Genomic DNA, 25,705 nt, shown 5'->3' on the forward strand with positions numbered 1-25,705 from the left:
AGAGTTGAGGGTTCTCAGTGCTTTCCAGAAAGCATTCTGCATCTGGCAGGATTGACAGTAAAATAACTTCTTATACAGTAATTCAAACTGTTGTGGCTAGCTACCACTCAGGAGGTTTGTCATCTCACAAGATGTCCATCAGTCGTTACTGAGGAAATCATGGCTCGGGAAATCCTTTTAGATCCTACCCCTACCCTACTCTGCCCTCACTCCACACCCCACCCCAAAAAAGTGTAACACATGCACTTATATGATGTCATCAAAAGACATTATATGTCTCTGGATCTAAAGGAGGAAGGAAAATGCACTGTGGAAAGGCACCCCATTGAAAACACTGCAGTGGTAGACATACCTACATTGAAAATAATACATTGCACGTATGTGTTCTGTCTATGGTTACAGCACGACTGACGCAAGAAGCGAGATTGCCAGTGGTTTAAGCTGCACATCTGATTCACCCTAAAATAACTATAATTTGCAGTGCACTGAACTCTAAGTATTATTTTCCTTCATTGTCCACCTTTCCCATGTTATAGTAAGTAGAACTATTATTAAGCTAATTGACTTGCAACAAGGGAGAAATTACCATCTTTAGCACAGAAAATGAGAATGTTTATTAGAGCCAGTGGATCCTGCTATTTCTTAATGTGGGCCTTGTGAATAGTTAGACTTTGGAACTACTGAAGCAGATATAAAAGTAAAGGCATTCAGGGTCAGCTCCTCCAGTCCATTAACTGCTTTGTGTAATATCTGTAAGCTAGACTGTACCTGTTAGGCACAGCCCACATTGCCTCAGAAGGAGCATTGAGATGCAGGTGCCTTCCAGAGCTCTCTGACATGCATGGGGCAGTACACCTCCTACTACATCCCTTTATGGAACACAGACTGCCCTCTGCATGTTGATTCTACTCTACATGCTACTCCCGCTCCACAGAACGGTGTGGAGGAAGGCCGGGCAATAGCCTCACCTCTTCCCCATCCCTTCCTGCCCATTTTGGAATTCCTTGTGCTTCCAATAATGCTTATGGCAGCACTTCTGAGCTCCCATGAGTTTAGGAACAGAAATTCTTCTTGGACCCAAACTGGGAAACTGCAACAGAGGTGACGTACCCAAGGTCACAGAAGTAATATGTGATAAAGCTCAATATAAAACTCAGATTTCCTGACTCAGTCCAGTTCTTCATCCACTAGACCAGATATGTAATTGTATTATTTTAAGAAATGTTCCAGGATTCTAGTAGGTTTTGTGGAGAAAATACATTCCACTGTGTAAGTTAAATTAAACTAATTGGATCTATATCTTTATAAATAGACAAGTCAATGGCAGCTGTGAGACAATGCTGTACAACTTTTGCCACACATCTCAAAAAGGAATGTTTCTTAACCAATTTAAAAATATATATATTCAAGTGTAGACTGCAACCTAATTCATTATTCTGTCATTTTGTGAGTCTAATAAAGCAAGAACAGCTGTTAGAGACTCTGATTATCTGAAAATGAACTCTTCCGAGAAATATGGAGACAATATCTGAACTGCAAACACAGTGTACACAATGCAAAATTAATTGGAAAATAGGTGGTCTGAGAGTTAGACATACACTTGTGGCCTGTAAACATTTGTTCAGCAGCTAAAATAACAGCAATATATTAAACTTGTAATGCATCTCCTTCTAGCACCTAACAGAGAGAGACTAATTAATCATCAATCATATTTTTTAAAGTGCTGAATTTACTGTATTGAATTATAAACCCTTAATTCTGCCCTGGTATATTGGTGCACAACATATGACAAGAATTTGAGGGCAAAATTGTGCCCATGACAAAAATATGTAAGTGAATGGTTTAACAATAAGAAAATGAGTCAATTAAAGTTAAATTGCTCAAAGATGACAGCAGTGCCTAATCCAGGAGAAATGTGTACCTATCAGCTTTTCTCTTATGGCTAATCTGGTCCCAGGTCCAAAATGTAAAAATAGTGATAACTTTGTTATACAGTTTACTTGCTCTTTATTCCTGTGGTATTGTTACTTAACTAACTGCAGCCACATCCAACAGTCCTGTGTGTAAGTAACTCCTACTGAAGTCAGTTAGAGTTATTTGTGCATACAGATTGCAGGAAGAATAGTGGGCCTAATCTAGACCTATGCAAAATATTTGTATCAAAATTTGAATATGCTCAAATTGAGATTGAGGTTTGGTATGTTTTACAGACCTGAGAGGAGGATGTTTGCACAGTGGGAAAATGCACAAACTCCACTCCAATATCCCTACTCAGGCCAGCCAGACTCTCTCCTTCTCTCCCTATCAGTTATCCACAATAATTGAAAAGCCCCAGGACCCACACTACTTATCATGGTAAACTTCTCCTCTATTGCAATGTTCCTTGGTGTGGTCTCCTCTCCTTTCTGAAGGGAGAGGATGATTGAGGCAAGAAAGTGGGAAAAAAAGGGCACAGAAGGATAAGGGAGTGCTCACACACACATCCCTAAAAACAACACTGAGGGGTCCCCAAAGTTTGTTGAATGGAAGGCAGAATGCCATGTAGGAAGGGGGCTACTCTACTTTTCTCAGAAAAAACTCCTGCCTGTATGAATGTTGTGGAAACTCAACTAAGAATTTCCTCACTTTCTCATTGTTAATAGGTACAACAATGTTGTTTTGAATTAATAGACATTTATTAAAATCTCTACTTTAAAATAAAGTTTCTCTTTCTCTGGAAGCATGGTATTTTTTAGTGTTTTCATTTTATGTAAATTATTTGTCAAATATATATTGTTCTTGGTGCATAAATTAGAGCATTTCAGTTCATCTTTTTCTTGCATGTGTCATTTAATAGTAGAGACCCAATCACAAGCTAAATTATCATTATTAACCTACAAGCTGTTGCACCCAGCTGGGAAGAACTGTTGTAACAAAGTCATTTCCATCACAATAAGCAATGCAGAATTGCATTAAAAAAGACAAAAGCTATATCTTTGGGATGCTTCTCCCGTTTCCCTTCATTTCTTCAGCATCAACCAGAAGCCAAAAGGAACTTCTGATCAGCTACCTCGAGGGTTTGGAAGGAGAGAAGAACGGAGAGAGCACTTTTGCCACTCTTATTCTGTGGAGGAAAGAAAAGGGAGATGCTGACAAGAAGCTGATTATACAGCTACCCAGAGGGCTCCTGTGTGGAAATAGAACAGAGGAGGGCACCTTTGCCACTGTGATTCAGAGCAGGGTGGGAGCAAGAAAGGAGTTGCTGCCCAGAGGCCAGGTTTAGTCCCAAACTATCATTTTAAAGATTGTCTCTATTCAGTTTGTCCCCTTATGACGGATATTAAATCCCATGGAGAATGTGCAGTGAAGTGCAACCAAGATGATAGTTTCTTTATGAGGAAAGGCTAAGAAGGGTGAACCTGCTTGTACTGAAATACAGACAATGCTGAAATACCATATGAGGGCTTGATAGAATAGACTAAAATAGGATGTTTTCACTGAAGGACACAGACTAAAATGCAGGCAGGTTAGAGTAAACATTCAGAGCTGGTTCACTTTAAAGAAGGAGATGGAGAAATAGATGAAGCTTCATTTATATCTCATGGGATTGCTCAGAGGTGCAAGATTATTGGGGCAGGATTATAGCACAAATTATGTGAGTTGCTGGATTTAGCCTCCCTAAAACTCACATATGTTCCAGTTAGATTTCCCAATTAGTGGTGTGGCTTTTCAAGAGAATAAATTTGACAACATATTTGCTAACAACATAGTAATTATTACCTAAGATGGAAAAAGAAAGCATTCCCTTTTGTTAAAACTTGCTACACTAGAGTTTGGGGCATTGTGGTAATGGAAAAAAAATTCATCAAAATAAAACTCAACAAGCAAGAAAAATAATAATAATCAGTGCCCAGTCATGAGACTGCACGCCCAGGAATAGAAGTCAGGGGGCATAAGAAGCCTCCTTTGCCTTGGCTCGCCACATTCCCAGCACCTTGCTGGACAGCTACTCCCCTTTATGCACAGGTGTGTGGGAAGGCAGGAATGGGAAATAGGCAGAGTCTTGGCTCTGCCCTGCAACATGCCAGCCTGTGCAGCTGAGCCAGTGTAAAGGGAAATGTAAGCTACCAAAAGGGCTGGTGCACATCACTTCAGCAAGGGGGGAGCAGGGACCAGTTTGTGACTCTGAGTGGCCACAAAGGTGCTGTAGATCACCCTCAGAGAATTCCCCCAATGTAGACGAAAGTTCCCTGGCAGGTATAGAGTTTTCATATCTGACTCTGCTTCACCTCTCCTAGAAGGCCCTGGTGCATGATGCAGATCAGGTTTGTTCCCCGGGGAAATGAGTGCTGCCGGAACACTGCTACACTCCAGCTATACAATGGCCTACGGGAGCCTTTTGTAGATGGACATAGACTCAGGCAACCCACATGCTGATCTGACCTGTGCAGGGGGCTGCACTGACTCTTTGCAAGCCCCAATATAGAAGAGGAGCAATTTCCACCCCTTACTTCCAGTTCTGTGCAGCACTCAGGTCAGATACACTGGTGTCCTGAGCCCTCGGTCACTAATTTTTCTTTATTTTCAATGTAGCACAAGATAGAGTCATTATTTTACATTTTCACAAATACTTATGGGTAGGGCCCTACCAAATTCAGTCATTTTCGTCAATTGCATGGTCAGAGGATTTTTAAAATAATAAATTTCATGATTTCAGCTATTTAAATCTGAAATTTCACAGTGTTGTAACCATAGGGGTCCTGACCCAAAAAGAGTTGGGGGGTGCAGTACTGCTATGCGTGCTTCTGCGATGCTGCTGGCAGTGGCGGAGCCTTCAGAACTGGGCGGCCAGAGAGTGGCAGTGCCAGTGGCTAACCGGGAGCCCAGCTCTGAAGGCAGCACAGATGTAAGGATGACATAGTATGGTATTGCCACCCTTATTTCTGCGCTGCTGCCTGCAGAGCTGGGCCCTCAGTGAGCAGTTGCCACTCTCCAGCCACCCAGCTCTGAAGGCAGAACAGAAGTAAGGGTGGCATTGCTGTGACCCCCCCCCCTGCAACTCCCTTTTGGATCAGAGCCCACAATTTGAAAAACACTGGTCTCCCCCATGAAATCTGTATAGTATAGGGTAAAAGCACACAAAAGACCAGATTTCATAGGGGGGAGACCAGATTTCGTGGTCTGTGACGCATTTTTCATGGCTGTGAATTTGGTAGGGCCCTACTTATGGGCCTTATTCAACAGGCAGTGGGACTGGCAATGATTTTAATAACTGCTTACTTGAAGCATATCTATAAATGTGGGGGAAACTACTGTTTAAATTTTCCCTGACACAAAATATCAACAACAGAGAGTCCTGTGGCACCTTATAGACTAACAGATGTATTGAAGCATAAGCTTTCGTGGGTGAATGCCCACTTCGTCAGACGCATGCGAAGCGGGTATTCACCCACAAAAGCTTATGCTCCAATATATCTGTTAGTCTATAAGATGCCACAGGACTCTTTGTTGCTTTTTACAGATCCAAACTAACACGGCTACCCCTCTGATAGAAAATACCAGGTAATTTGTAATATGTTGGATTTAGTTATAGAAGTAAAGAAGACACCGTCTGTCATATAAAGATATTGTATATGTCATGTATTTGGTAACAATAAATATGGCTTTCTGTAAAGTTTTAGTTATCTGAGTTTTAAACTGGTATTTGATCATCTCTCTTTTGTTGTAAATATTTACTCACAAAGTATTTATAGTGTAAGAATGACGGCAAAACTCAAATTGACATCTCTGTTGACATTTTCCCCCCTCATTGACAGTGCTTCATATATTGAAGATGATTTATTATGATCTATTCAGCCCATTTTTTTAACCTCCACTCTATAACATTCTTAAAATTATAGTGATATTCCCTTCAGGGAAAGAATAATACATATTTTCCCTGAACTAATAACCTTTTCAAGTTCTCTTCCTTTTTTCTTCCAGTGCAGTGCTGAAGTTGTGACAGGTAAGGAATTGCCAGGAGATGAACTGACATTATAAATGTCAGAGGTCAGTACAGGTGTAGGAAAGAGAGAAGCTGCCAACAAAGCAAGCAACATTTTTGTGGAAACATTCCAATTATATCTTTGTTGAGCACAACAGTCCTATTGCTGGTCTACTCATGCTTTCAGAACTAAAAATAATAAAGGACATTTGAAAAGGTTACACATTTGGCAAAACTATGTATTATGCCTTGCCTAAAGGGAATATTGCCATCTATTACAAAATGTTACTGTCCTAGCTTAAAAAGGAAATTGTGTGCTAATAAATTATCTCTCAGTGTATCTCCTTATCCTTCTGAAGTAGCACAAAATGAAACCCCAGGCTTGAGTTACAAGGCTAGAGGTGTCACAAAATGACAGTCATTGAACAAATGATGTGTGAAACAATGCATTCGCTTATTGCAAATGTTGCATAATGTTCAGGTAGAATTACAAAACTAGAAATGCTAAGCTTTAAAAATATTGTGTGTCTGACAAAGCCCCAATGCTTTAAAATACTTTGAAACCAAAACAATACAAGGTCAGCTTCTTACACTGTAGACCTCAAATTATCTCCCTCCCCCTACCCTTGTTTCGTTAAGATTTGAATTCCTTCACACAAAGCAATAACATTAGTTTCTGAAGTGGTTTTAGAATCATTCCCTGGAAATGTCTTTTGTTAAAAGGAGGGCTCGTTGCAAGTTTCACTGTCAATAGAACAGAAATGAATCTACAAGCAGGATTAGAAGACTTTTTGAAATACTGTTAAATTTCTTATAGAAGCAAGGCTGTAGAATGTGGCTTTGCACTGGTTTCTCAAAAACAATGGGTGGGAATTTTACTCTTCTAAAGGGCAGAGAATTGCAAGTTATTCTGTGAGCACAAGACAGAATCAGTGAACAACTATTTTTCATATTGTGAAAATGAAATATTTTGCAAATTGAGTTCTGATTTTGCAGCCTTTATATGAATACTCCTAGTGAGCCCTAGCCTTTGTATGGCTGTATATTTATACTGTGCTCATCAGCATGGTATTTGGGCACCCAATATTGCACCTCCAATTCATGAGTGCAACTCCTGTAGGCCTCAGTTGAGGAACTGAATCTATGTATGGGCCTGATCTTGTAACCCCTTACCCACATGAGTAGTCTTTACTCAGACAATCCCACAGAGGTGTCTCCTAAGGATGTGATCCTATGAGATTATGGGTGCTTCCTGTGAGGAATTCCTGTGGAATCTTGTGGACTAGAGCACCTTCTGTTCCTTCTGGGTTCTGACAACGCTACTGAGTCTAATGACCTCAGCTCACAATACTCATCTGAGTAACTGCTGCATGATCAAGCCTTAGGAAAGTAAAATACAAGCAAATTCATCAGCTCTTAGGAAATCAAGCAAAAATTTTCATTGCAAATATTTCATACAAAATTATTTGAAAATTTTCTGATTTGCTGCAAGAAAATGTCCCCCTCTTCCCCATTTCTAATTTGACTATGTGCTTATTGTTTGATGAAATATCTCTAATAAGCAGTTGGACATTGTCAAAGGATTTACTACATCAAATAATTGTTTTTGAGAATTTAGGCCAGTTAATTAGACTGTTTGCCCTCAAAGAGCTCACAATTTCCCAAACTATCAATCTCTTATTTTTATATAACACCATTGGTATGGTAGGGTGCTTTACAGGCACATGGGAAGATGAGTTAATAATGTACAGCTTAAATAATATTTGGATCACAGTATTTATAACACTAAAGGTCTGATATCCTCTTGTTCTCCAAGTACTCCCTCTTCCTTTAAAATAACATCCAGATTTTTTGTTTGTTTCTAGCCCCTGCTGCATGTATATTTCACATTAAGAGGTACATGTGTGTGCTATTTTTGCAATGCTGCTCCTTTGCCCATCTGCACTGCTATAATAAGGCTGCTGTGAATATTATACAATTTGGTAAAAGAATGCACACATTCTCACATTGAGTAGTGCCTTACTCCATAAATAGTCCTTTTGATTTCATTAAGTCCACTTGAGGAGAAAAATTCTGTTTAGTGAGACTGGTGGTAGACTCTCTTCCTATGTGAACAAAACCACTGGCAGTTCTAAATGGAAGTAGTGTTCAAAAACAAATTTCGTTATGGCTCCACTGCCATCTAGTGACACAATAAGAGAAATGTACTTCATTTTATTTTATTTTTAAAGATCAGCATCTTCATGACCCATTTGTCCAACTATGGGAATGATCGCCTGGGGTTGTATACCTTTGTGAATCTCGCCAACTTTGTTCAGAGCTGGACCAACCTGAAACTGCAAACTCTGCCTCCAGTCCAGCTGGCTCGCAAGTACTTTGAGCTCTTTCCTGAACAGAAGGACCCTCTCTGGCAGGTAGGATTATAAAAGAAGAGATGAACAGAGAATATTTTTGTCTTATTTGTTTGTGAAGAATTTTGTTTTAACTTCCCATCAAACAAAATGGTGATACTTAATAGTTTCATAATCACCTGCTGAATTTTAAAATTAAGGTAATTGTTTTCTCCTGTCATTAACAGATTGTCTTAATCTGCATCTAAAAAGAGAGGACAATTTAAAGATGTTAGGCATTTGTTTCTCATTTTATTGCTGACTGCACTTGATATTTACAATACAGTAAAGACTTTATTGTGTAATTCTTCCCATATCTTGGGTTATTTTGTAACTAACAAGAATGAAGCAACTTAAACATCTTTTAAAAATAATTGATCTTTTGCCATTAAGGAAATTGTATCTCTTGCCATGTGCAGTAGCAGAGGAGTGTATCCTACTAACTGGAGAGAGGATTAAGGCTCACTGGTGCCTAGACACTAGTACAGGGGTTGGCAACCTTTCAGAAGTGATGTGCTGAATGAAGATTTATTCACTCTAATTTAAGGTTTCGCGTGCCAGTAATACATTTTAACATTTTTAGAAGGTCTCTTTCTATAAGTCTATAATATATAACTAAACTATTGTTGTATGTAAAGTAAATAAGGTTTTTAAAATGTTTAAGAAGCCTCATTTAAAAGTTAATTAAAATGCAGAGCGCCCCGGACCGATGTCCAGGACCCAGCCAGTGTGAGTGCCACTGAAAATCAGCTCGCGTGCTGCCTTTGGCTCGCGTGCCATAGGTTGCCTACCCCTGCTCTAGTATGACTGGCCTACTAGAAATAGATTAAAAAGTAATTCACAAAAAGGGTGGGAACTGGCCAAGGAAGAAATTTACCAATACTGGGCCTAATTTATTGATGGTATCAACTCCATTGATTTAATTATTTTTATTTAAAAGTGAGCAAACTGAAAATATCAGGATGTGATTACCATATGCTGCAGTCTGCACTGACCCTGGAACTGACACATATTTAGTGAAAAACCTAATCATTACACCACGGTCATTGAAGATACAGAAAAACAACTGATGGAACTAGTGAACATTGCAGAGTTGCTTGTGCACAAAATCGGTGACAGTTCAATTATTCCAGTGTACTATTTTTCTTTAGTGTTGAACTAATCTTACACATTAAAACTAAAGCTGCCTAAATATTGTAGAAAATTGTCTCTGAATATTCATTCTGACAAATGAATTCACTTTCAGTGTGATCCTACCCCTTTTTGGTTGGCTTTGCAAGAATATTCCTAAGGACAAGCTTTACTAAAGCAAATATCCTCAAAAGGCACAATTTAAACTTGAACACTCAAATGTTTTCCAATAGCGGATTTTGAATTACATGCCTAATCAATAAGTGTGAGTGTCAAATTTAAAATTTAATACTTTAATACACAGCTTGAAATTCACACTGCTGTTATTTAGTTAAATAAAACATCTACTCAGAGAAGAAAAACAATGCCATGTGACTTATGTAACAAACTGAGCATGAATTTCATAAATTTGCAATGTACTGTGCCTGAATGACCTGCAGATTTAGAATTATTTATTGAAAAAAATTGCAAATAATTTTGAATAAAAAGTACTGACAGTGTTGCAGTTTGTTTGCATACAATTCATATGAAGTTCCTTGCTTCTGCTTTAAAACATTTGCACTAAATTGTAGCTGCCAGGACATACGGTGTTACTATTCATGTTACAACAAATTATATTACCAGCATATTTGTTAGTTTTGCTGGTGTAATCCAGAAGATTCTTAAAAAAAAAAAAAAGGGCGGGGGGGAATCAGACTTCTTTTAGGCTTATCATGTATATATTGCTAAGCAGCAGAACTAAGACCGATCTGCGTACACAAGCAGTATTTTAATTTCTCCTTTATTTAGTGACAGTACTAGGTTTCACCTTATGCCCATATATGAAAGTGGTAGCAAAATGAACCCTAGTATGAAAGTCTTTTTGCATGCTATTAAACACCTGCATATTTTTTACTTTGAAGAGTGTGGTAGGTTGAGCATACACTCTTTATGCCAGTTGGAGATGCACAGAAATTCTGGATACCTACATTTGAATGCAGAGGATCAAAACAAAGTTTTAAAGCTGTAATCAGCCACTCATTCATTTTAAAAACTGCAGCCTGTCTTAGGGTCTTAGCTGTTATATAAGGGTAAAAGAGAATGAATTGGCAATTAGAGAACGTCATTAGTGATTTAAGTACAATTCCATTTTTATGCAAGTGATCAAATTGCTCATTTTGAATGGTTCTTACATCTAAAGTACAATGGACCAGATTCACTCTGGACATAATTCCACTGAATGCAAGCACCAGGAATGGATTTGTCTGTTAAACCAATGTCTGTTTTGAACTTGGATGGATATATACATAGAAGGAGATCACAGTGAAAACAACATTTTTCTTAATACAGTTGCTTGAATGTTCCTCTTTACACAGAGATGAATTCAGAGCAGCTGTTCTCTGTTACATTGTAGATCTGGAGTAAATCCATTTACACCACTGTAAGTGAGATCAGAATTTGTCACATAGCATATTGGTATCCATAATAAAGGAGCAGATAACATTTCCTACTACGATTTCTTGTAGACCGATAGCTCCTGGAGATTTATGTACATAGGGCAAAAACTGAACAAATATAATTACAAATAAAATTCTCAGATATTGCTTTTGTCCCACTTAGAATCCCTGTGATGACAAGCGGCACAGAGATATCTGGTCTAAAGAAAAAACCTGTGATCGATTACCAAAATTCCTGGTTATAGGACCCCAGAAAACTGGTGAGAGTTTACTGCATTTTAATGAGTCTGGTGATATGCAAATTCAAATTATTACAATAGAGAATTAGTTTTAATCACTCTGAGCTTTGTATAAACCTTAATTATCTGATAGCACTTTTTATTTTCTGACATTATCCAAGGTACAATAATGTAAGTGATAAAAACATGTTACACAGACAATGTAGATGTAGTGGAGAGTGTTGGATTTTTCATAGGGTTTAACTGAGAAGTGATGTGATTAACACTCTGATAAACAGATCAAGTGGTGACTGAGTGATTGACAGGATTTTATCAAAGCTGAGAGAGAAAAGGACAGTAATTTTTCAAAACATGTACACGGTTCCATGGCCCCCAAGCTTCAACCTGTCCTACAGGAAAAGTGTGTCTTGTTTACAGCAAGTCAGTGTTATTCAGTGGAATTTACACTGCAAGTCAGAAAATCCCTACAGGACAGGTTGAATTGTAAGTCTGCAAGACTTTATTCATTAAATTTATATTTGCTTCTCTTTGTGATCAGAAAATGGCACATTTTTTATCTACTCCCTTTCATATGCCACCAACCACCTACTGTTAATATATCTAACAAGAGCTTAAGTGGCTGGAGTTTAAGTCAATCTTTTTTGTGACAACTTCAGCACAGATACAATAATTTGTTTTTAAAATCAAGTTTTAAAAATATTAATAGGTGTATCATCAACAGTGATGCTCCTGTATTCAGTATTAATTGTACAAATTTATTTAAATGTTTTTGGTTAAGAATTATAGGACCAGGATTTCAGCTGGTGTAAATCAGAATAGAATCATTGAATTCAATGGAGCTATGCTGGTTTACACCAGGTGAGGATCTGGCCCACAGAATATATATGCTTTGTTAACCTTTGGACTTTCATCCTATTTTCAGGTACCACAGCATTGTATTTGTTCCTGATTATGCATCCTTCCATCATTAGTAACTCCCCCAGCCCAAAAACCTTTGAGGAGGTACAGTTCTTTAATAGAAATAACTACCACAGGGGGATTGATTGGTAAGATGGGTTATTAGTATAAATATAAAAGTTTATGTACTGTGCACAATACAAAAATGGCATTACACTTCGTAATGTTTGTCTACACAATTTGAAAATGACTACTACTACCCTTCTAAAATGATATTTAAATACACATAAATTATGGTGGAGGGTAGGGATATACACTGGAGGGTAGGGATAGGATACAGAGGGGCCTAGACAAATTAGAGGATTGGGCCAAAAGAAATCTGATGAGGTTCAACAAGGACAAGTGCAGAGTCCTGCGCTTAGAAGGGAAGAATCCCATGCACTGCTACAGACTAGGGACCGAATGGCTAGGCAGCAGTTCTGCAGAAAAGGAGCTGGGGTTACAGTGGACAAGAATCTGGATATGAGTCGACAGTGTGCCCTTGTTGCCAAGAAGTCTAACGGCATTTTGGGCTGAATAAGTAGGGACATTGCCAGCAGATCAAGGGACGTGATCATTCCCCTCTATTCGACATTGGTGAGGCCTCATCTGGAGTACTGTGTCCAGTTTGGGGCCCCACACTACAAGAAGGATGTGGAAAAATTGGAAAGAGTCCAGCAGAGGGCAACAAAAATGATTGGGGGCTGGAGCACATGACTTATGAGGAGAGGCTGAGGGAACTGGGATTGTTTAGTCTGCAGAAGAGAAGAATGAGGGGCGATTTGATAGCTGCTTTCAACTACCTGAAAGGGAGTTCCAAAGAAGATGAGGCTGTTCTCAGTGGTACCAGATGACAGAACAAGGAGTAATGGTCTCAAGTTGCAGTGGGGGAGGTTTAAGTTGGATATTAGGAAAAACTTTTTCACTAGGAGGGTGGAAGCACTGGAATGGTCTTCCTTAGAGGTTTTTAAGGTCAGGCTTGACAAAGCCCTGGCTGGGATGATTTAGTTGGGAATTGGTCCTGCTTTGAGCAGGGGGTTGGACTAGATGACCTCCTAAGGTCCCTTCCAACCCTGATATTCTATGATTCTATGGTAACCTCAGTCAAAAACACAGTAAATGCCTAAGATTTTTATCTTCCCTCTAATGCAGCATATAAAGAGATATCTGTTCTAAACTTGAGGCAATACTAAATAATCTTAATGAGAATTACATGTATGTCTCAGGATGTTAATATACTTAGAATATGTGAATAAGAGAAAAAGGAAAGCAATGTATGTTTCTTAATTATACATCTCTTTAGGGATGATATTCTCATACATTTCTCTGGCAGGTGCTTTGTTTCCTATTTACACATGTTTTTGAAGCTATGACAATAAAAATAATATTATAAATTGAGTATGAGATAGCACGATTAATATTTCAGGTTAAATATCTTATTTCTAAAATACTGAAAAGAGAAATCTAATGAAAATTTCAGCCACAAGCAGTTTGTTCTTGGCTTTAAATGGAAAATAGAAAATGGCCACTCCGTTGTGGGGGAGAAATGCTTTTTAAAAGCATTTTCAGGAATCAGATAATGAGGAAAATATTCAGCAGTCAGTAAGGAAGTAAACAGGGATAAGTGAAGAGAAAAGGCTCATCATCACTACCTTATTCCCCCTGGTTTACCCAAGAAGTTACCAAAGAGCTCGACAAAGATACATTTGGTTGGTCTTGCTTTCAAAAAGTGCTGCAGGGTAAAATGTTCAAAGGTGAAAACCAGTAATACAGCGCATTAAGCAGGGAGCACTGATAAAAGATTCTTGATACTCAGGCCACATCTACACTACGGGGGGGGTGTCGATTTAAGATACGCAAATTCAGCTACGCGAATAGCGTAGCTGAATTCGACGTATCGCAGCCAACTGTAGGGACGGCAGCAAAATCGACTTCTGCGGCTTCCTGTCGACGGCGCTTACTCCCACCTCCGCTGGTGGAGTAAGAGCGTCGATTCGGGGATCGATTGTCACGTCCCGACAGGATGCGATAAATCGATCCCCGAGAGGTCGTTTTCTACCCGCCGATTCCGGCGGGTAGTGTAGACCCAGCCTCAGTCTTGTTCTTTACTCTCTGGTGTCAGGGAAAAGTTATTGCCTTAGACTTTTTATTCATCCATAAAATTAATAGTGTAAAGGTTGCTATATGTTCCAAGTGGAGAAAATTCACATAGAATTTATTTTAAGATCTATGGTTTTCATAAAGTTATAATTGTTGCAGCAGATTCTTATTACAAAGTTCAGTGGGTCAGCATTCATTACTGACTGTGAGAAGTCAGTCTGATGGGTGGGAAATAGCTGACAGCTAATGGATAAAATCTGCTGACTATCCACCAATCACACAGACTCTTAGCTATTATTATGAAACAGCTTTTTATATTTATGTTAGGTGAAATTCACCCCCTTGCAGAGAGCCAACACAAGATCTGTGCAGTGGGGTAAATTTTAACCATTACAGTCAATCCACTCTAAAGAAGTTACTATATATAGAATTTTATATTGTTAACAACAGGAGGTAAAAAGAAAAACACAAAGACCCAAATTTGTCAATTCCCTTTCCCTCCCTCAAAAACAGTGAAAACTGGTATGTTGGTTGTGGATAGACAAGTCTGATGATAATATGACAGGTTGTTGGCAACTAACTAGAACCACATAACTGGAAGAGGAAAAGCTCAGAACTAAACAAATTAAAAAACAGCCTGCTTTGTTTCCACAAAACTGTGATACATAGAATAGTAATTCAGAGATGCCTTCACCACTTGGAGGACTCTTGCTGAAGAAGTAGTGAGATTTTCTTGCTAAGTTTTTAAGTAACATCTTCATGTTAACAAACTCTTGCCAGATTTGATAACAGGAACCCTGATTCTGAATATTATTTTCTTATGATATTCTGCTCTGGTGTAACTGAAATGCCATCATGTGCTGTAATAGGAATAATAAAGCACATTTTTTATAAATAGCAGTGGGCCAGATTCAGAAGTTTTTATTTTTACTCAGTCTTTACAATTGACTTTGATTAGAGTTTTGCCTGAGTAGAAATGAGTGACTACTTCAGGAACTGGCCCACTAATTTAAAGAGGATAAATTGTTTGTACACCTATAACACTTTCTTCTCAGTAAAAAAAAACAAGGCCTTTCATTCTTGAATGTTTTTACTTGACAATGACTGTCTGTTATTTTTATGGATTATTCTCTAATATATTTAACATATGCACCCACCCGCCTTGCTTTAGTGTATGCAGGACTTTTGAGTAATTCTGAGGACAGTGTTCCTTTTTTAGGTATATGGATTTCTTCCCTGTACCATCCAATGTCAGCACTGACTTTCTCTTTGAAAAAAGTGCCAACTACTTCCATTCTGAGGAAGCTCCCAAACGAGCAGCTTCCCTGATCCCTAAGGCCAAGATCATCACCATTCTCATCGACCCATCAGATCGGGCATACTCCTGGTATCAGGTAGGGACTCTGAAAAATACAGGCAGGTTCTAGTTGTATTATGTATAAAACAGTTTTTATCTGGGAGCCTCTCAATATTTATGTGATTAAATACTGAAAAAACAAAGGGGTCTGATCAGGTAAGCATTTATTTGAAAACCAGTTCATCACGCAACAATTACCTGAGTACAGAAAAAGCTTTCTATACATATAAACTTGATAATCCATTCTTTTAAAATATATAAACACTGAAGGCCATATTTTTCACAACTCTGGCTTTAATATGTGCATGCAAAAAAAGTGCTTGTGTGAATAACTGCATGTAAAGAATGTGCATTTACACAACTAATTGTGCATCTGAGTACCATGCATGTGAACAGTTGCCCAGTTTGTGCTTCCAAATATGAGGTATGTACATGCATTACTCATGGTCTAAGTTTTTTGCAGACACAGAATAAGGCCTGAATTTTGAGTAAGGTTAACTTTTTAAACTTTTGTTAAACTGACCGTAATAAAGGAACATATATAGGGGCCTACCAAATTCACAGTCCATTTTGGTCAATTTCACCGTTATAGGATTTTAAAAATTGTAAATTTCATGATTTCAGCTATTTAAATCTGAAATGTCATGGTATTGTAATTGAAAGAATCCTGACCCAAAAAAGGAGTTGTGGGGAGGTTGCAAGGCTGTTGCAGGACTGCTATCCTTATTTCTGTGTAGCTGGTGGTGGCAGCACTGCCTTCAGAGCTGGGCAGCTGGAGAGTGGCGGCTGCTGGCTGGGAGCCCAGCTCTGAAGGCAGCAGTGCAGAAGTAAGGATGGCATGGTATAGTATTTCCACCTTTACTTCTGTGCTGCTGCTGGTGGGGCATCTGGCCACAGCTGCCACTCTCCAGCTGCCCAGTTCTGAAGGCAGTGCAGAAGTAAGGGTGGCAATACTGTGACTCCCCTGCAACTCCCTTTTGGGTCAGGACTCCCAATTGAAAAATGCTGGTCTTCCCCATGAAATCTGTATAGTATAAGGTAAAAGCACACAAAAGATCAGATTTCACACTCCAACTTAAATCCAATATCAGCACCAAATATTTTTTTAATTACACCCAATAAAGTTTAGTACTGTATTTTACCTCAGAGTTCAATCAATACTACTGAAGTACCATTCTTACTACCATTCTCTTTTTGGCATCATAACAAACAAGCCAGGTTAATGTTGAAGGGGAACTTTGAATATCTTAAACTCAAATTTCAGAGTGGTAGCCGTGTTAGTCTATATCAGCAAAAAGAACGAGTACTTGTGGCACCTTAGAGACTAACAAATGTATTTGAGTATAAGCTTTCATGGGCTAAAACCCACTTCATTGGATCCATGCAGTGGAAAATACAGTAGGAAGATATATATACATGGAGAACATGAAAAAATGGGTGTTGTCATACCAACTATAACGAAACCAATCAATTAAGGTGGGCTATTATCAGCAGGAGAAAAAAAACTTTTATAGTGATAATCAAGATGGCCCATTTCCAACAGTTGACAAGAAGTTGTGAGTAACAGTAGGGGAAAAATTAGCATGGGGAAATAGTTTTTACTTTATGTAATGACCCATTCACTTCCAGTCTTTATTCAAGCCTAATTTAATAGTGTCCAGTTTGCAAATTAATTCCAATTCTGCAGTTTCTCGTTGGAGTCTATTTTTGAAGTTTTTTTGTTGGAGAATTGCGACTTTTAGGTCTGTAATTGAGTGACCAGGGAGGTTGAAGTGTTCTCTGACTGGTTTTTGAATGTTATAATTCTTAACATCTGATTTGGGTCCATTTATTCTTTTGTGTAGAGACTGTCCGGTTTGGCCAATGTACATGGCAGAGGGGCATTGCTGGCACATGATGGCATATATCACATTGGTAGATGTGCAGGTGAATGAGCCTCTGATGGTGTGGCTGATGTGATTAGGTCCTATGATGGTGTCCCTTGAATAGATATGTGGACAGAGTTGGCAACGGGTTTTGTTGCAAGGATAGGTTCCTGGGTTAGTGTTTTTGTTGTGTGGTGTGTGGTTGCTGGTGAGTATTTACTTCAGGTTGGGGGGCTGTCTGTAAGCAAGGAGTGGCCTGTCTCCCAAGATCTGTGAGAGTGAGGGATCGTCCTCCAGGATAAGTTGTAGATCCTTGATGATGCGCTGGAGAGGTTTTAGTTGGGGCTGAAGGTGACAGCTAGTGGCATTCTGTTACTTTCTTTGTTGGGCCTGTCCTGGAGTAGGTGACTTCTGGGTATTCTTCTAACTCTGTCAATCTGTTTCTTCACTTCAGCAGGTGGGTATTGTAGTTTTAAGAACGCTTGATAGAGGGATTGCAGCAAATGCGGTTGTATCTTAGAGCTTGGCTGTAGACAATAGATTGGGTGATGTGGTCTGAATGAAAGCCGAAGGCATGTAGGTAAATATAGCGGTCAGTAGGTTTCTGGTAAAGGGTGGTGTTTATGTGAACATCACTTAATAGCACTGTAGTGTCCAGGAAGTGGATCTCTTGTGTGGACTGGTCCAGGCTGAGGATGGAAATTGTTGAAATCATGGTGGAATTCCTCAAGGGCTTCTTTTCCATGGGTCCAGATGATGAAGATGTCATCAATGTAGCGCAAGTAGAGTAGGGGTGTTAGGAGACGAGAGCTGAGGAAGCATTGTTCTAAGTCAGCCATAAAAATGTTGGCATACTGTGGGGCTATGCGAGTACACATAGCAGTGCCGCTGACTTGAAGGTATACATTGTTCCCAAATGTGAAATAGTTGTGGGTGAGGACAAAGTCACAAAGTTCAGTCACCAGGTTTGCCTTGACATTATCGGGGATACTGTTCCTGACAGCTTGTAGTCCATCTTTGTGTGGAATGTTGGTGTAGAGGGCTTCTACATCCATAGTGGTCAGGAAGGTGTTTTCTGGAAGATCACCAATGGATTGTAGTTTCCTCAGGAAGTCAGTACATAGCCAGACAATCCTGCTGTCAGGGTGCCAATGCCTGGGGTGATGGGGCATCCAGGATTTCCAGGTTTATGGATCTTGGGTAGCAGATAGAATACCCCTGGTCGGGATTCTAGGGGTGTGTCTGTGCAGATTTGTTTCTGTGCTTTTTCAGAGAGTTTTTTTGAGCAAATGATGTAGTTTCTTTTGGTAACCCTCAGTGGGATCAGAGGGTAATGGCCTGTAGAATATGGTGTTAGAGAGCTGTCTAGCAGCCTCTTGTTCATATTCCGACCTATTCATGAGAACCTCTTTTGTCAGCCTTTTTCATTTTATGATGTCAGTTGTTCCTGAGGCTGTGGATGGCGTTGTGTTCTGCACAGCTGTGGTTATGGGGCAAATGATGCTGCTTTTCCATAATTTCAGCCAAATTCAAATGTAATTCACAATGAGTAAACAAAACAATAGTAAATGCCTAATAGAGTTTACAAGAACATGGACCTATATCCAGATAGCCAATGGGAATTTAATTTAATTTGAAGCAGAGACGTGCAAATCAAACAAGATTTAAGGAGTCAAGGAAGATTGTGGTACTTATCATCAATGCAGTTAGTTCAAACTTGTTAGAATATAGGCCTGCTTTACTAATAATAATAACAGCAGAACCCTATAGACAAAATTTATTTCTTAGTAAAACCCGATGTCTCATTGTAAGTTATTCAGTAACTACTATATAGTATTCCATCATGCAAGTTTGTACCTCACTTTTTGCTCCATGAAATAATAAATACAATTATTTTATCTGTCTTTTTTCTATAAGTATTTCTATAATGCCTATCGCTATGCCATCTAGTTACATACATGGGGCGTTTGAAACTGTGGGATCTGTCCAGAATGGACCAGAACCTGTCCACTCTGTTCTTAATTGTTGCCTCTTATTTCAAAAAGTCCCTTTCTTCTGTTCTTCTGACTACAATAGGAATTTGACAAAATGAGGAATAAGTAGAAACTGAATAAGGATCTCAGGATCTATATTTTATTTTATGGATTTTTTTTTGTTCCTATAAGTAGAAGTTATCTATCTGATAACCATCAGTGAAAGCTTTGCTGGAGTAAGGTCTGAATATAAATCATGTAAGGACTTCAAGATTTGGCTGCATAAGTAGAGGTTACCATATTTGAGTTTGTTATCCTGGGTTTGTTTATGCATAAGCTGCCATTTCATTAAATGAAAATGTGTGCTAGTTTTCTATGCTAATACTAGTCAGATCTTTTGATAGTTAATAGTAGTGTTATTCTTACTTTCTCAACAATGTATCTAATATAGACCAAGGCTTCTTAACTGAAATTCACTTCTAATGTAATTTAATCAGTCACAAACAGGTCCTTTAGACCATTGCCCACATATATTCTGTCCTATTTCTATGACTCTGGATTCCGGTGTCCATGATGTTCTTGTAACTTACCTTTTTTTTGCAGCATCAGCGATCTCATGAAGACCCTGCAGCTCTAAAATTTAGCTTCTATCAGGTGATCACAGCTGGACCTCGAGCCCCATCAGACCTTAGAGCTCTACAGAAGAGATGTCTAGTACCTGGATGGTATGCCACCCATATAGAAAGATGGCTAACTTATTTTCCAACTTATCAGGTGAATAGAGTGTAACATTGTGTCTTATTTCATATGAATTTGATATCTTAGATTATTCACTTTTTTGGACATCTTCATTACTGATTATTACTATTCATGAATATATATGAGTGTGTGGTTTGGGGCGCTGATTATCCAAAACCATGTTCTGATTGGTTGGCGGGGCCTTCTGGTGATGTCACAGCCATGCACTAACTCCTGGCACTGCACAACTGGGACTTCCATCAACAAAAAGCAACAAGAACAGCAACTGAGGAAGCTTCAGCACTGCTGCTCCTTGCACCCCTCTTGCCCACTGAATTGCCTTTAACACTGAGTTTTTTTCTTGTTTTTTGTTTTAATCTTGTTACTTTCTGGCACCCTACTGGCTGTATTGGTGAACCTGTCAGAAACCACAATAGGAAACCCAGTGCTTCAGAGTGCATCAGGCATCAGCCATTTGATACCCCATCAGGACTTCCAACAAAAAGCATTGAGGGAAACCATGATAAATTGCTGGGATGGTGCTGTGTAATGCTTCTGCACTGTGCAGCATCAAAGCATTGGCCAGCATTGTGAAGTATCAATGCATTGTCCACCCTTGATGGGATCAGAGGAGATTTAGTGCACTGAACACTGTGAAGACTTGAGGATATAGAGGCTTGAGTGTCTGGAACTGGGTATGATACACAGATAAATAAAGACATAGGGCCAATTAGTCATTAAGTGCTTCAGTGTCTTCATCTGCTCATGAGTTCAGTGGTCCTTCCATGAGCTAATCTTTTCACTGCTCAGTTCACTGGGAACTGCCAGTGTATCACTACCTCTGTGCACACTGGTGCCTCTGCGATCTTTGCCATCACTGGGTTTTAGGATCTGTTGATGCATAGTCAAGGTCCTCTACCCATCACACCTCTTCCAGGTCTGTCAGTGCATTGTATCACTGCTAGTATATTGGGAGCCACCAATCCCCTCCCAGATCATTGGTGCATGGCTCTGTTGAGTATTGAGAAACCATTTGGTGCATTGGAAGCTACAGTTGGCACTCCTGTCCCTTTGAATCTCTGTGTGTTACACACTGAGCCTCAAAGGGTTTGTGTTTCCTGGTGTGTGCAATTCATGAGACCAAGGTGTGCTTATCTCAAAACAGATATCACTTAATGAACCTGAGAAGTGCATACTCCTGACAAGCCTCTGAAGACACATACTTCACAAGATATCTATCTGCCTATGCTCTCCATCTATCTCCTGCCTACATTCTCCAAGCACATACCTTAGAAGACATGCAGTCACAAGTCCTGTACTCCTTTTGGTGCATAACATAGGGGTGGCGTACATCACATTACTCATGTCTTGTTGATAGGCTTTGTTTCTGGTGTTGATGTTTCTGAATGCTGACACTGTGAAGCACTACTTCCGAGCACACCCTCTAAGGGCTTGTTTGGAGGAGAGAATTTATCCAGAGTCTGCAATTCTCTTTTCCCATGGTGTGAACAAAGAAGCTCTGATGCATCTGGCTGGTGATATTGTCTACATGTTCTTTTAGGATCCAGATTTGCAGAGTCCATAGGATATACGGTTGTGTAATACCAGCATACTGATTTGATATTCTCTACACTCTGTTTAGATTTGATCTCTCCAAGGGTCTCATGTATGTTGAACAGTATGCATTCTAGGATAGGTCCTCAAGGGACATTGGGTTTCATATCCCTCGGTGAAAACAAACGTCCATCACCGACTGACTCATTGTTTCTGTGTAAACACATCAGCAATGAACATAGTCAGTCATATCTAAATTTGCTATTGAGGACAACATTATTAAAATGTTTATCTGATGCAGATCTATAATCAGCAAGTGACACAAAGTTTAGCCTTAGATGCATAGAAAGACTGGAATCTACCTAGCATATCCCAGCTGGACCAAATATGTAGATATGTAGCTTATATGGGGACACTACATGAGTAGTATATTTCTTACTTATTGGACTCCTATGAGGTCCAGTATTCACCCACCTATGATCTAATGTGTAAGTTATCTTCTTTCATATCTTTATTGTTATTATTATGTTTACCCACATTGTCTAATTTTGAGGTCAGCATGTTCTTTTATTAATGAATAAAATTGTGTTTCTGATTGTTTTTCAGCACCCTGAGCACTTTTGTGTGAGGGGCACCTTATAAAATAAAATTATTATAGCCAAAGATATTATAGGTAATGCAGGTATCAATGCAAATAACTAAGATTTCCTGATAGTTTCCATTATAATAATATCTACCTCTTATATAGAGCTTTCCATCTGTAGATCTCAAAGCATTTTACAAACCCTGTTTTCAGTTGTTTAGAGCTTTGCCAAAATTTAACCATTTGGGATGAAATTTTCCATGCCAGTCATCTGTCAGACTGAATTTTGAAGAAAATTTCAGCAAAAAGGACTCAGCCATTTATCAGAATAAGATCAGGGGAAAATACATCATTTTACCAGTGTTAAAAAATCTGTACAAGTTTGTTGAGAAGCTCTAGTGCCTCTTGGATCAAAGACTTGAAATTTGGCACAGGAGTTGCCTTGATGCCAGGGATGTAACTTTTGCCAATCCTGTGAAAATCTACCCGAATTTGGTCAAGTTTTGAGCCTCTGGAAATTTCCACTGAGTAGAGCCTGAACATTCCATCTGTATTGGGCATGCTTCATCTCAGGGCTGCAAGGGGCAGAGTAGGACTTTCTCTGCAATTGCTGCTCCTGACAGACAGGGGCTGCTGAAGTGCTAGGCCCAGAAACTGAGAGGAGGAAATCAGTCTATCCTGTTTTATCATTGACCCCACTGCTGGCATCTGGCCAGCAAAGAGGAAAATTAAGAGAGGCCTAAGGGTAGGGGCTAAGGCTAAACTGGGACAAGGAGCCAAAAGGGGAGAAACTAGGATGAGGAACTGAATGGAGGGTCCAGGATGGGGCATGGAGGAATTGGAGTGGGAGACAGCCTGAAACTGGGGCAGACTGGAGGGGCAAGGCACAGAAGAGGTCAGGCAGGAAAAGGTTGCTAGTAGAGTACACTTCCCTCAGAATCTGGTATAGAATATAGGACTTCTGGGGGCTTGTCTGTACAAACACTTAGCTTGTGGCCAGCTGGGTTTTAAATCTTACCCCGCATTAGCCTGGCATGCACTGAGTGTCCATGTGGACCTTGCTGCCTTGCACTTAAAGTTTCCTAGTGCACTGTGATCTCCTGTTTCAAAGCAGGGTAGATCAAAGTGCATTAGGGAACTTCTAGTACACAGCAGCAAGGTCCACATGGACATTCAGTGTGCGGCTGGCTAATGCAAGGTAGATTTACAGCCCAGCTTGGGTAAATTAAGTAAATTAGGCTTTTGTTTAGAGAAGCCCCAAGGTTTAGCATTCCTCAGCTGTCAGCAAAGAGCTGTGAAACCCACTCACAAAATGTGTGCCTCTTATCCTTTTAGAGATGCTCATGTAGCAGATGTAGCACAACCTGCTACTACTATCAGTCTGTTAGCTCAAGTGGCAGAGGTCTGTGCTGTGGATCTAAAGGTTCTAACCTTACTGATGAAGCATGTGGGAGTCAATATGGTTCTACATGGTGGAATTTCTGTTTTTCAGTTTGCTTTTTTAAAAATCTAGGAAATTACATACAAAACCACTACAATAAAAGAACCTTAAGGTTGCAAGGCTAGCACTCAAAAGTTAGGAAATGCCAGAATTAAATTTGACCATGCAACTAATTCGGTACCCTGTGCATAGGAATTATGATACAATCTTTAATTATATGAACAGATGCTATTTTTTCCACAGAACTGCTGCCTCACTCAGTCCCTTCATTCACTCGCCAGTCATCCTCCCCTAAACCACTCCCTAGTCCCAGTTCATTCAGCCATCTCCACTAAATCTAAAAACAAGTTATGATCAGAAGTAGAGAGCAGCAGGAAGCTAGGAGAAACTTGCTTTGTGTGCAACAAGCTCTACTTCACATGTGATGGCAACCTCTGATACGGGGGGAAAACGGTCTTTGAAGAGTTGTGAGTGAACCAGCTCTATGGTCACAAAAAGCAGCTTTTCCACAGGGAAAATGACTGGTTGTCGAGCAGCCAATCTGGGCCGGACGATTAGCCATCTCCTATCCACTGTGCCCCACAGCAGCTTCAGCTGCCGCTATTCAGTCATGATGGATCTTGGGCACAAGAAGAAATTAGTGTGTGGCAAAGGATGAGAGAGCTGAGTGCTTTCTTCAGCAGTGACTATAACTGTCAATGAATTGATTAATACTCGGAAAAAAAGAGCACATATATGGCTCAGAATATCTTTCTCTCGTTTTATATGTCGGGGTGGGGGTGTTGCAGCTTATTTTTTCCAGATATATTAGGTTTCATTTTGTCAGGATGAATCTCATGTAATTTCCTGCCGATATTTGTAATCTCACTAGGTGCTTCAGCATTATTTCTCTGTCCTCAGTGGTGCTCACAACAGCTTCCAATATGATTTCATTTCAGAATTAATTAGTGTGTCATTTACCCTTCTCCCAGATCATTAATGATGATAAATAAGACCAGACCTGTTACCATTCCCTGGGGCACCTCTTTTCCTCTTAATGAATGAGCTTGACATAGGTGAAAGTTTTAGTTTGAAGCTTGAAGTATGATGAATTTTAAATACAGTATTATTTTATTTTTGCAGTTGCTAATTATTGATGGACAGCAGCTGAGAAGTGACCCAGCTACCGTGATGGATGAAGTGCAGAAGTTTCTGGGAGTTTCTCCTCATTATAATTACTCTGAAGCCCTAACGTGAGTTCATTCATAATTAATGTAATGGAATATTAGCAATGGAGTGATTTAAAAAAGGAAATAATCATGCAACTGTAGTTTTGTATAAAGAGTCTGAAAAGAATGGGTTGCAATATTCCCTGTAAATTATAATTTGCTGTTATTCATTGAATTTTTGTACATCTAAATGTATAATGTGTGTATTTGAATGCATGCTCAGCACTCCTTAGACAAACCTCGGCACCTTGCAAGATTAGGTTGATGAGACATTTGTTGGCTGTAACAAAATGGTGTTGGTTCTATAAGCAAAATCAATACAAATTAATAGCCATTAATACTCCTCTGATTAATTTTGCATGCAAATCCTATTACTAATGCTAGTGTGGGCAACAATATGTATTTTTCAATGTCTTTACCCTCTTTAATTTCCATGGAAAAATCTGGACTTGCTTATGTGCTGATTAGACATGAAAAGTACATTTTTCTTTCTTGCACGCTTTCAAACTGCTATCCAAGTAATCGTTAACAACATGTGGAAAGAATGCAACTCAGAAGGATTATATTTTCTGTTAATTATGTATTGAGCCAGGCATTAAACATGGTGTTTGAATATTACAGAGATGGACACCTGACAGATAAAACAAGTATTGGTTTGTGAAAATTGTGTTTGGATTTTGGATGGATAAAAGAGAGAGATGCCTTTGCATCTGTTTCCTCCGCAGCAAAAGATTCACCATGCGTAAACAGAATGGACAGAAGGCTGGGTTTCCTTTACATTAAATTACAGGA

The 25,705-nt window shown here is 39.3% G+C and overlaps 1 protein-coding gene across 1 annotated transcript in view; it reads left to right on the forward strand.

The window, feature by feature from the left end:
* Positions 1-25,705, forward strand: part of LOC117877977 (bifunctional heparan sulfate N-deacetylase/N-sulfotransferase 3) — a 103,380-nt gene that overhangs the window by 71,203 nt on the left and 6,472 nt on the right. Inside the window, exons 7-12 of the mRNA XM_034771723.1 lie at positions 8,194-8,376; positions 11,083-11,179; positions 12,081-12,204; positions 15,414-15,588; positions 19,993-20,163; positions 24,828-24,937. Of these exons, the coding sequence (XP_034627614.1) occupies positions 8,194-8,376; positions 11,083-11,179; positions 12,081-12,204; positions 15,414-15,588; positions 19,993-20,163; positions 24,828-24,937 (860 nt within the window). The remainder of the gene's footprint in view (positions 1-8,193; positions 8,377-11,082; positions 11,180-12,080; positions 12,205-15,413; positions 15,589-19,992; positions 20,164-24,827; positions 24,938-25,705) is intronic.

This window comes from Trachemys scripta, chromosome 5 (genome assembly GCF_013100865.1).
Source record: "Trachemys scripta elegans isolate TJP31775 chromosome 5, CAS_Tse_1.0, whole genome shotgun sequence".
In the NCBI taxonomy this organism is placed as follows: domain Eukaryota; kingdom Metazoa; phylum Chordata; order Testudines; family Emydidae; genus Trachemys; species Trachemys scripta.